At 30.1% G+C, this 12,124-nt stretch overlaps 1 protein-coding gene across 2 annotated transcripts in view; it reads left to right on the top strand.

The window, feature by feature from the left end:
* The first annotated feature begins 1,233 nt into the window (after positions 1-1,233).
* The window catches only part of LOC139503515 (epidermal growth factor receptor-like), a 103,543-nt gene continuing 92,652 nt past the window's right edge, over positions 1,234-12,124 (top strand). The window contains exon 1 of one of the 2 annotated variants that reach the window (XM_071293306.1): positions 1,234-1,659. In XM_071293306.1, coding sequence (XP_071149407.1) covers positions 1,566-1,659 — 94 coding nt within the window. In that variant the 5' untranslated portion in view covers positions 1,234-1,565. The remainder of the gene's footprint in view (positions 1,660-12,124) is intronic. The other variant, XM_071293305.1, reaches the window with a different exon arrangement.

Here is a 12,124-nt window from a genome sequence, read left to right as displayed (position 1 = left end):
TAACTTTGAGTCATCTTATATCAATATCGTGTGTTTAGACCGTAATGTTCCTTATGGCCATGTCCGAGTGTCACCGTTAGCTTTCAGTATAACTTTGAGTCATCTTATATCAATATCGTGTGTTTAGACCGTAATGTTCCTTATGGCCATGTCCGAGTGTCACCGTTAGCTTTCAGTATAACTTTGAGTCATCTTATATCAATATCGTGTGTTTAGACCGTAATGTTCCTTATGGCCATGTCCGAGTGTCACCGTTAGCTTTCAGTATAACTTTGAGTCATCTTATATCAATATCGTGTGTTTAGACCGTAATGTTCCTTATGGCCATGTCCGAGTGTTACCGTTAGCTTGTTATTTAATAGTGTTTCTTGTTGGTTGTTGTCTGCATGTCATAGTTGTTTGTCGTTAACTCTTTCATTGTGTCTTTTGTCACTAATATAATCAGGACGTTCGTTTTCCTTTTTTTCCTTTTCCTAACTGATTTATTCACTTTACTGAATGGATTTTGTTCATTGTTGAAGTCCATATGGCGACGTGTGGTTGCTTCATTTCAAGTTAACTCTGGTGGGAAGATATCGCATCAGCAATCAAACCAAGCCTCCTTTTTTTTTATATTAAAATTTGGAAATTTAATTAACCGAAGTCTAAATGTCCCAAGGGTAGGGAAATGAGATACAGATCTCAGACACTCCCGTGATATTCAAATACTTGATGTCGATATGTAAAGATAACAACTTTATCTTTCCTCTAATATTCGGTTTGCCAGAAGCTCATTTTTGACATGTCGATAAAATATTAGAGAAAACTGAAGAATAAGCGTAGAACGCTGGTAAAAGTATCTGCTTGTATGGAGAGCTTTCACTAAAATACACATGATAAACTTCTATGTATATTTTATACGTTTTCTACTTGAGTTTTGATATTCTCAGCTTTGATTTTCATAGTTTAAATTTTTGTATTAAATCTTATACATTTTAAATATTAAAGGCACTTCATTTAAGAAGAGACATATACAATTGTATTAAATACTGATGTCTCTGATTTTAGGTAACTTTAATTTAGCGTATCTAAAAAATATCAACTCCTTAAAGCATACGCCAATAGACTACAGGAGTTCATACTAGTTACGAGTTTTGCCAAATATTGATCATATCCAATTAATATTATAAAACAAAAATAAATTGGTGTTTACCTTAAGAATACAGTGGTTGTTAAATATAAGTCATATATAAAGTATCCTGCGAACTATAGCTAGTTAAGTTAGGTAACAAGAAATAAACATGCCAAGTGAGCCACGAGGCGTATACTAGAGTTTTATCAAAATAACGAATCACGATTCTTGGATTGATTTAACAAATATTTCGATTATTACGATATCACAAACAGCTGATTATAGTAGTAAGATCATAGTAAGCTCTGTAAAAGATGAATGGACAGGCTTTTGATGACGTTATTTCCGGTGGCGCAGTTAAACAAACGCATGTTTATTTGTATCTACAGCGGGGAAGTCCAAGTAGGAATTAACATGAGTTTTGGAACTAACTTTTAATAACATATTTCCTGAAATGGCTTTGGATATAAATTTATTATTATGTATATGTATTCTTTTTGGGATTTGTTTTTCCCATGGATATGGATTAATATCAAATCCTGAACACGGTAGGTGTTTCGTTTTTATTTTTGTTATTTTTACCTTATCCAGGTACACCGAGAGGTACACTTTAAACAGTCTTAGAAGACGTCCCATTTTATGGCTGTTATAAAACGAAAATATATTTATTAGATTTTATAATTGAACCAAGTGTTATTCTTCATAGTTTTTAGTCTGGTTATGTTATTTATTCCATTCAGGTACATTAAATAATATTTAGGTTAACTTTACAGGTAAGGTTTCGGGTCATTGAAAAAGTTATTCAAACGACATATAATAGGTTCCGTAGTCGCTTATATTCTTAGAAATCTTATTTGTTGTTTTCGTTCTGCTGATAATAATTTATACAAATCTTAATATGAAAATCATTTTTTTTTATATTATTTTAAAATTTTAAAACACATCTATATAAAGTTGAATAGTTTAGTATTACAGATACGGAGAAGATTATACAACAATCCCTAAAATTCATGCAGTGACTATGGCAAATCAAAATACCTTTACATATACACCTTCACAATAAAATTATCTTCGTTACATAACAGTTTTAATAAACACGTTAAAACATAAAAGTTCCACTTGTAAATAGAGTGGTGTAAAAGTTATCAGTCTGCATTCTTGGGGAGTGAATGTATTTTTGTGAATGAAGTGATTGCCAATACCATCCTTTATGTGTATTTGAATATTTTTATCTTGTATTAATGAGTATGCAATTACAGGGTAATTAAGCAAGAGTCTGTTGGCAATGATTTTGTTTGTATTGTCAATATTATCACTGATAGCAATCAAAACATGTGTTTTGACCCCTGTTCACTCATCACTTCATGCTCAATGAAAACGGGATTTATGTTTTTTTACAGAAAAGAAAAGTAACTAATTGAAATAGATTTACCATTTTTAAGTCCAATGGCAGAGAGCAGTAATATAACAATTTTCTAATTTACTTTCAGTGAAAAAATAATTTGTAAATTGTATGATTTATCAGACTTCAACCTGATTAAATATTTGTAATCAGCATGTAACTACAATGTATCAATGATACACAATGTTATTACTTTTCAATACAATGTTGAAAAATCAAATTTAATTTCCCAATTGAATTTGATGTCAGTTTAGAAAGTGATGTCACAGCTCCTTAACTAGAATTACAATGACATTGGTGTCATCAATTTCTGAAAATGCTATTTTAATTAAAGAAACAAATCGCCTTTCTGAACATTTTATTACACTTAATCATACACCATGGAACCATAATATTTCCAGACCAATGAAAGAAAAAAGAAAATTGATTTATACTAGGTAGACCATTTGATGAACATAATATTTAAGTTCAGAAGTTTTATGTGTCATTGTATTCCAAGTTACCAATGATTTTAATTATTTAAATAGAAACATATAGGTTAACACTTGTTATTTTTTTTACATGTTAAAAATGATCCTACACCTAGGACTAATATGGTTAGTGTAATAGTCCCAGGCCTACAATTACAAAATTTATAGAAGAAGCATTTAAATTGGTAACTTGTTAACTTGTGTGTGATATTCCACAAGATGAACTTTAAGTTATTCTCAAATGTACAATTAACTAAGAATCTTGAAAAGTGCCAAAAGGATTAAATATTTACAACAACATTTAATCATTAATCAATATTTGTCTTCTATTATATACTTCAATTCCTAGGGAAAATATTCAAAGATTTCAAGAAAAAATACATGTATTTGAAGGTCAATTTTATTTTGAAAAATGAAGATTTTGTTTTAAAATATTTCAACCAAGATTGAAGAATAAATGGAATATTACATCTTATTTCAAAAGTGTTCGATAAAAAGATCTTGACAAATTATTTAAAAAAGAAGTTCACAGCAATTACATGTATATCATAAAGGCTTGAATATTAAAGAGATTAAATTAGAACTTTATTAGAAAATTGTTGCTGAAATAGAATTGGTGTTGTTTAATGTCTTTTGTTCAAAGACAACTTGTGATTTTTTTTAGGCTGAGTAGCCATTGTATTATTATAACTTAATTTGCAAATCATCTATATAGGTCAAGCAAAAGCCGAAGAATAACAGCAACCAAGAATTACAAGAATGGAAAAAAGCATTGTATTCAATGATAATGTAGCTTTTTATACTGTTCTATAAATATGTTTGTTATATACATGTATCTGTATACGTTATTTTTGTTATATTTTATTTCTAAATCACACGCATATAGGTTAAGCAAAAATAAGGTCCACATTGGTCAATTATCTATATAATTATATCTATGTTTACTAATTACTGTAAATTCAGAAATTATTGCAACGTTTTTTTATCGCGAAAAATGCGACAGGGTTATAATTGCAATAATTAAAACTCGCATTTTGGAATTTGTAATATGAATCAAACAGGATTTTGCTGAATATATACCACAAATTTAAAATCGCATTTTGGTCTAAACTGACAAAATCGCAATAATGGATGTATGCAATAATTTCTGAATTTACAGTACATGTAATTTGACTGGTTTAGGACTTTTCATGTATTGCATGTTTCTTGTGTATAATTGTGAGGGGTCCACATGGGTCAATTAAATATCAATCTAATTAAAATATAGAATTCTGATTTCGTTATACTACTATAAAATATAGAACTTTGATTTCATTATACTACCAATGGGTTTTAGTATTAAAACATCTGCGTTCTATATTATAATTAGATTGATTACTGTAAATTCAGAAATTATTGCGATGTTTTTATTATTGCAATAAATGCGACAGGATTATAAATGACAACAATTCGATTTTGAATTTTTTTTTATGAATTTAACAGGATTTTTATCAATATCCCAAAAATTAAGTCACATTTAAGTCGAAATGTATCATCCCTATAATATAAAATGCATGCAATGAATTTCTGAATTTACAATATCTATACTTATTTAATATTAACTTGACTTGTTAAGAACTATTTTCATGTGTTGTATTATGTTTTTTATGTACATGTACTTGCTGTATGCATTCTAACCTGTCATTTTTGCAACAACATATATTATTTTGAAATCAATATATGTAGAGGGGTAAAACACATTAAAGGTGGTAAAACTTATGGATTGAACTTGAAACATCATTGAAAAACATCCAAGTTACTTACATATTAAATTAATTAAATAATTAATACTTACTTCTTTAATCACTGTGCCCTCAGATACGAAAGTGACTACACCTGTCAGTTATACAGGGAAACATGATCTATATCTAACTACTGTCAATATTTATAACATCACTTTCAACACTACTTAGTCTATCATAACATATTTATAGTCTTCTGTTGTTACATTACAACTGGGATAACAATGCTCTTATAATTTACATGACATTTTTTTCTTATATGGATAATCACTCAAAATATATACAGAAAAAGACAGATCTTGTAAGAGAACATTGGAGGACTTCACCATGTCTTTATTCTGTCTTTCAAAGTTAAACCATTTTGTTGCTGAAAGACAAACAATACAATATTTTTTTGCCATCAAACACTATCATAACTATAATAAGGTTTTAAAAACAATCAGGTAAAGATAATAATATTAAATAATTTAATTTTGGATGAAACGCGTCTTCTGATTGGCCGACATTATTTTGTTATCGGACCATAGACATAATTTAGTCATGTGACCACAACGTCATCAACGTTTTTTCAAGGTTTTCTACGGTTTAAAATAGAATTTAGAATTAAATTATAAGAAATGACTAATATTTTTTCTGTCTATTCGAAATAACATAAAAAATGTGGTGCACACTGTTAAATAACCCCCTACACGCGTTATTCAGTGTGCATCAAATTTTTTATGTTATTTCTTCATAGACAGAAAAAATATTACAGTCATTCCTTAAATAAAACAACACTAACATCTCTATGTATACAACAGTGGTCAACGAGTTCAACATATGTTAATCATTATATATTTTTAAAAGTTCTTTAAATTGGCGTTGTCATTTTTTTTTCGACTTGTGAGTTAGCATGTTGCTTTGGTAACTTTTGTCTCTGCGTCCCTCACTGTTCTGACTTGTGAGTTAAGCATGTTGCTTTGGTATCTTTTGCCTCTGAGTCCCTCACTGTTCTGACTTGTGAGTTAGCATGTTGCTTTGGTATCTTTTGCCTCTGAGTCCCTCACTGTTCTGACTTGTGAGTTAGCATGTTGCTTGAGTCCCTTACTGTCTGACTTGTGAGTTAGCATGTTGCTTTGGTATCTTTTGCCTCTGAGTACCTCACTGTTCTGACTTGTGAGTTAGCATGTTGCTTTGGTATCTTTTGCCTCTGAGTCCCTCACTGTTTAAAATTGAGGCCACATATTTTCCCCCTTCTTTATAGTTTCAGGACTGCTCTTGAAAGGTACATAAGCGAGCATAGGCGGATCCAGGAGGGGGGGCTGGGGGGCCCGGGCCCCCCTTTTGTGGGAAAAATTTGGTTGATTTTATAGGGACTCATTGAAGCATGAGTGGAGCGGGCCCTCCTTAGGTCAGTCAACGGGCCCCCCCTTAGGAAAAGTTCTGGATCCGCCACTGGAGAGCAATACTGTTTGAGATTTAAAGTAGGATCTTTTATTCACTTCCTGGTTAAAATCTTAGATCTATTTTATCTATTTTAAATCCACCATATACATTTCAGAATCAAATAAAATAGAAGTTGAAAGTTTCAATATAAGTACAAATTTAAGCACCAATTATGTAATTTTCATTTTGGGTACAATATTCTATCTAAGACATGGGTACTGAACCTGTAACCCTCTTACTCAGGATCCTTAATTCCATGTGTGTTATTGAGAATATTTTTCTACCAGGTTAAATTTACATTGACCTCCCCATTTTGTCTGAAATATTAACTCTACAGCATTTTATAAACTATTATAGTACAACATACAAAGTATTGACCTTATTAGATAATAAAATAAGAATAACAATATTTGCGGTTGTCAATTACCCAGTAAGGACCTCTGATGGACAGCCAGGATGACACAAAACTGTTACACTATCATTTTTATTATAATTTTTTTTTTAAACCAAAATATTATTAAAATGATCATATATATTTCTTCAATATCTTATAAAAATCATGTACATATTAATAATTAATCATTGTCTCTAGCCAGTGTAAGACTTGAGCAAAGTGTTTAACCTTATTTCCTTGATGTATAAGATAGAAATCTCTCTGATAGCATCACTGCTTCTGTGATTACTCTCAAGGATTTTATAAAGAGTCTGTATTTTCCATCAAAGGCTCTATCTGTCTATTTTTTTGTTTGCTTACGTCAGTCTTTATCATGGAATATCACTACTTTTATCATTTAATACTTTTTACCAATTTAAAGATAATCACCAAAACAACAAAAGCATCTTTCATACTGAAATTTTGATTCTACAAACTGACATAACATTAACCTGTAGGCTGCAATATTTACACAGACATAGGAATATTAAAATTCTTCATTTTACATCCTTTTTGTGACATTATTTTGGGTATTTGTGAAATAATAATGGTATTCAATCATTTACATGTATACAGTAAAACCTATCATTGTTTGGCGAATGACATTTTCTCAGAAAAATGGGCACTTCACAATTTGGTCCGACCATGCTTATCAACTAAGGCTATTTTAAAATGAATAATGATAATCCTAATATTTTAGTACACTGTGTAACTTTTTGTCTGTGACTTTTTGTCCTGTGACTTTCTGTCCTACATTTACATTCTAACTTTTATGGTGTTAAAAACTTTTGATGGTAACATCGTACACCTATCAAATGAAAATATTTTAAATTTGAGGTTATGACTTTATGTTATAATAAGGTGTGTGTGTGTAAAGTATATTTAATTGATCTTTGAATCAAGATTTATATGCCAAGAAAACTGGAAATACAATAAATTTATGATTGGAAAAAGAAGTGATGATTTTATTGTTTTTCTGTTGATTTATCTTTTATAAAAATAGGTCCATTTTCGTGACTGTTACTATTCACTGTTAACATGTACTATTATATACGTATTCACAACATTTTTTTGTAAAATTAGTGCCTCAGGCTAGTTTAAGAATGCATGATTTATAACAATGTTTTTGTAAAGACTTTGACCACTTTAAATTAAACAGAGGATCAACACTGCACCACATCCGTTATATAGTTAATCATGGACTTGTACATGATCACACTCACACATACAATGTAGCAAATTGGCCTAGCTCCACTTAATGTGTTCCAAATCTATATAAATTAACCTCAAATGATTTTTCCTACAGTAAATTAAATGTTTTATAAAATAAATCTTATTAAGGCAATGAGAAAACTATTATAAAACTGAATACCAAATATCATTGACCTGACATAGCTTTATTAGTTTTTATGAGTAATTTCATTAAGACAATAACTTGATAGTAAGACATTAGATATGATTTCAGAAATGAATTTTGAAAGGTGTATCTATAGGTAAGTATTTGGAAGGGTAGTATATATAAGAAGGTTATTGTGTATGGGTTGCATGTAGTTTGCTTCTTTCTGGATTTCCTCCAAATACTACATACTGCCAAACACATTAAAATAATTTCCCTAGACATAATAGTTAAACCTGACAGGTTTATATTTATTTCAATTGTTATTAAAAAGTAATATTCCAAGTTAAAAGTCTTAAGTTTGGGACTGAATTGGCAGCAAGTTTCTCAATGTTTTGATCCAATTTAGATCTTATCTACCAGGTTCAATCAATGTTGAATCCATGTGAAGTTGTCTTCATGTGTTATTAGAACTTGTCTATCACAGTTATTTTAGGGCAGTGTAGATTTTTTGTTTTTGTTATTTTTATCAATGCTAAGTATATAATTGACATAGAAAAGATATAGTGGAAGAAGCTATGATGAAAGTTCTTAAAATGATAAGAAGATAGATAATAAAACAAAAACTAAGTTTATTTATGGGATTGCAGAGAAGCAATTTTTAATTGATGTAAAAAAAGTCAACAGTTTTAAGTCTGTGACAGTGTCTGTCCAAAGTGTGACTTTCAAAAATATTTCTTTAATTTACAAACTATTCACAAACGAAGTCTATTTATATTAAAATTTGGTTTACTTTTTGAGCACATAAATTTTTTGCATTTTTTAAAAGTGCATGAAAAAAATCATGTTTTTAAGGCAATATTCACAGAAAGAAAAAGCTACCTAACCAATAAATTTTACTTGCTACAATTCAATGTAACCTTGGAAAACACCATTATATTTTTGTAAAAAAAATAACATATTAAAGTAAAATACTTTTTCTGACTTGAAAAAATCTTAATATCCTAGTAAAACAGGAGAAACACAATTATTTTAATGTATTTTTTATAAGATATCTAAATCTCATTGGAGCCTCTTGTTTTCTGACCAGTGTATTTGATCTTTATTGAAAAAATAATTGTGATTTTATCAAAGTTATATGGGGAATACCAGTACGACAGGAAACCAGAGGCACCTGTTACAGATATGATCCTCCCTAAGAGAGATAAAACTGGTAGAATTCACACCTTATCTATGTTTGAAGTCTTGGAGTTTCTGATGAAGTTGTCTGATTAAAATCTTAATCGTTAAGGAGGAAAGTTACAACATCATCACAGCTGTGTAGATACGTCTGCTGAAACATTTTATTTGTCTTCATTTTACATGACTTTTATTGAAGCCAATTTATGGATTAAGTCACTCGATAACCATTTCAGGTTAAAAACTAATCAGATTTAAACATTCTCCAATATGAAAAACAAGTTGCTTTCTTTAAAAAAAGAAAAGCAATACATGAACCTAAGACTGCTGACTGGTTGGTCACCAAAAGATTTTTGCTGAATTTGTGTTTGTTTTTGAATTAAAATAATTGACTGTGAATAGAAGAAGCCAGTTGAAAGTATATATTTACAGCTTCTATTTGAATAGTTATTTTAAAGCTCGACTATTTTATTTATTACTTGGGAATGTACATAATGTTTCCGATTATAACCCTTTGGCAAATCCTAATTTATACTAACCGGATGACTTATGCAAATTGCTCAATTTTACCAATCGCAATTTGAATTTATGCATTCAGTTTGCTTTATAATCTGGAATTTTTTATGCATTTATTTTATCTATCATATCCTTATAGTTTGTTTCCTACATGAATGCCTTTATATTCTCAACTCGTATTTGAAGCTGTCTTTACTCATGTTAGATGTTGTATGCGGTGAAACCTGTGGCAAGCAATTGATTGGGAACTCTTATGAAGAGACTTATTTTGGTCTCATAAAACATCTCAAATTTTAAGGTTTCCTTATTTTACTTAAATCGATTCAAACATTCTTCAGGGAAACTTAGTTTTTGCCGAAGAATTTCTTAATTCAGAAGTTTATGAATACCTGTACACACTTTTAAAATAACCAATTTATATAAAAAAAGTATGTAGATATAAAAAGATACCAGAATTAAAATGATGTACGCCAGACACAAGTTAAGTCTACAAAAAAGCATCAGTGACGCTCAAATGAAAAAAGTTAAAAAGCTAAATACATTACAAAGTTAAGGAATTTATTCCTAGGGTAGACAATCCTTAGCTTTTCGAAAAGGTCAAAGTTCATAATAGGACAGTGACTCAAAAATGAAACAAAAGAGACGCAACTTGAGGTCAGAATACCATTAGTAATGATGACTGTGCTTGAAAGTCACATGTATAGCTCTTTCTGGCTTGTCCTGAATTTAGATAACACAAACGAAAATAAGCTTTCACGAGTGAATTTAATAGTATTGCATGCAAGTAGTATTTTAGCGCACGAAATAATAAATAGAAAACATCTCAATGATACTCAGGAAAAGAATACGCATTTGCGTCATCACATATCGTAATCTAATAGTTGAATTCGAATGTCAAACGGCCTACATTAAATGTTTTGACTCCGGATTCATTGACATTTTATCTGGAATTTTTGAGAATTTAAACCGATAGTGTGCTTTTGAAATGTGATCTATCATGTGAATGAATCAAGACCTGTAGGATAGATGGTCAACACAATGAATACAATTTTCAAAACTGTTCCACAGTACAAATATGTAGATGCTATAAGGTTAAACTATTAAAACATACAAACAAAATAGTAATTAAAACAAACAAACAAAATAGTAATTAAAATTTTATAATAAACTAACGTTCCTGTTAGTATTTTTTTTCAAATTCTTTTGAATATACATAATATAAAAACACACGAACGTCAAGTTATTTACGGATGAATATTTTATTTATCAAATGAATCTATTTTTAAATTCTAACATTCCACTATGTGAATATATTACTATACAAAATATAAGCAAAGACTTCTAAATCCATACTAAAGCAGTATAAAATAATCAGCATTATTGTTGTAATTAAATTTTGTTATTGATTATTGTAAATTATTTTTACGGTTGAAAATCATGTGCTTTATGAATTGAAAACACACAAGTATTTTTATTCACGACCGTTTAAAATTTGAATATTTAATAAATTTATTTTACTTTCCGTTTTATGGATATATTACAATACAAAAAAATAAATAATAATTATTCATTAAACTTAAATACTAAAATGGTATAAAATAATTGATGTAAAAATATAATGATTATTGTTTATACACATTTTTTTTTGTAGGATGCAAGAATTTATATAGATTTAATTTTTAGCTCACCTGGCCCGAAGGGCCAAGAGAGCTTTTCTCACCACTTGGCGTCCGTCGCCCGTCGTCGTCGTCCGCCGTCTTCGTCGTTAACTTTTTACATTTTGAACTTCTTCTAGAGAACCACTGAATGGAATGAAACCAAACATGGCATGAATGTTCCTTATGAGGTGCTGACCAAGTGTTGTTACTTTGTAGCCGATCCATCATCCAAGATGGCCGCCAGCGGGGGGACTTAGTTTAACATAGGACCCTATGGGAAATGCATACAAATGACTTCTTTTAGAGAACCACTGAATGGAATGAAATCAAACATGGCATGAATGTTCCTAATGTGGTGCTGACCAAGTGTTGTTACTTTGTAGCCGATCTATTATCCAAGATGGCAGCCAGCGGGGGACTTAGTTTAACATAGGACTCTATGGGAAATGCATACAAATGACTTCTGTTAGAGAACCACTGAATGGAATGAAACCAAACATGGCATGAATGTTCCTTATGAGGTGCTGACCAAGTGTTGTTACTTTGTAGCCGATCAAGATGGCCGCCAGTGGGGGACTTTTGAATGGAATTAAACATAGCCTGAATGTTCCTTTCCGTATGAGGTTGTGTTGTCACTTTTAGCCAAATTTATATTTTTTATATGATTTCAAAAACCCAAGTAGAATCAGGTGAGCGATACAGGCTCTTGAGAGCCTCTAGTTATGTTTCCTTTACAAATGAATATTTAAAAATACCAAAGCAGAGTATCTTGTCATACTTATTTCTTAATTGCAACTCTGAAAATATCTTAAA

Source organism: Mytilus edulis, chromosome 14, assembly GCF_963676685.1.
Source record: "Mytilus edulis chromosome 14, xbMytEdul2.2, whole genome shotgun sequence".
NCBI lineage: Eukaryota > Metazoa > Mollusca > Bivalvia > Mytilida > Mytilidae > Mytilus > Mytilus edulis.
This window is presented reverse-complemented; position numbering and strand designations above follow the sequence as displayed.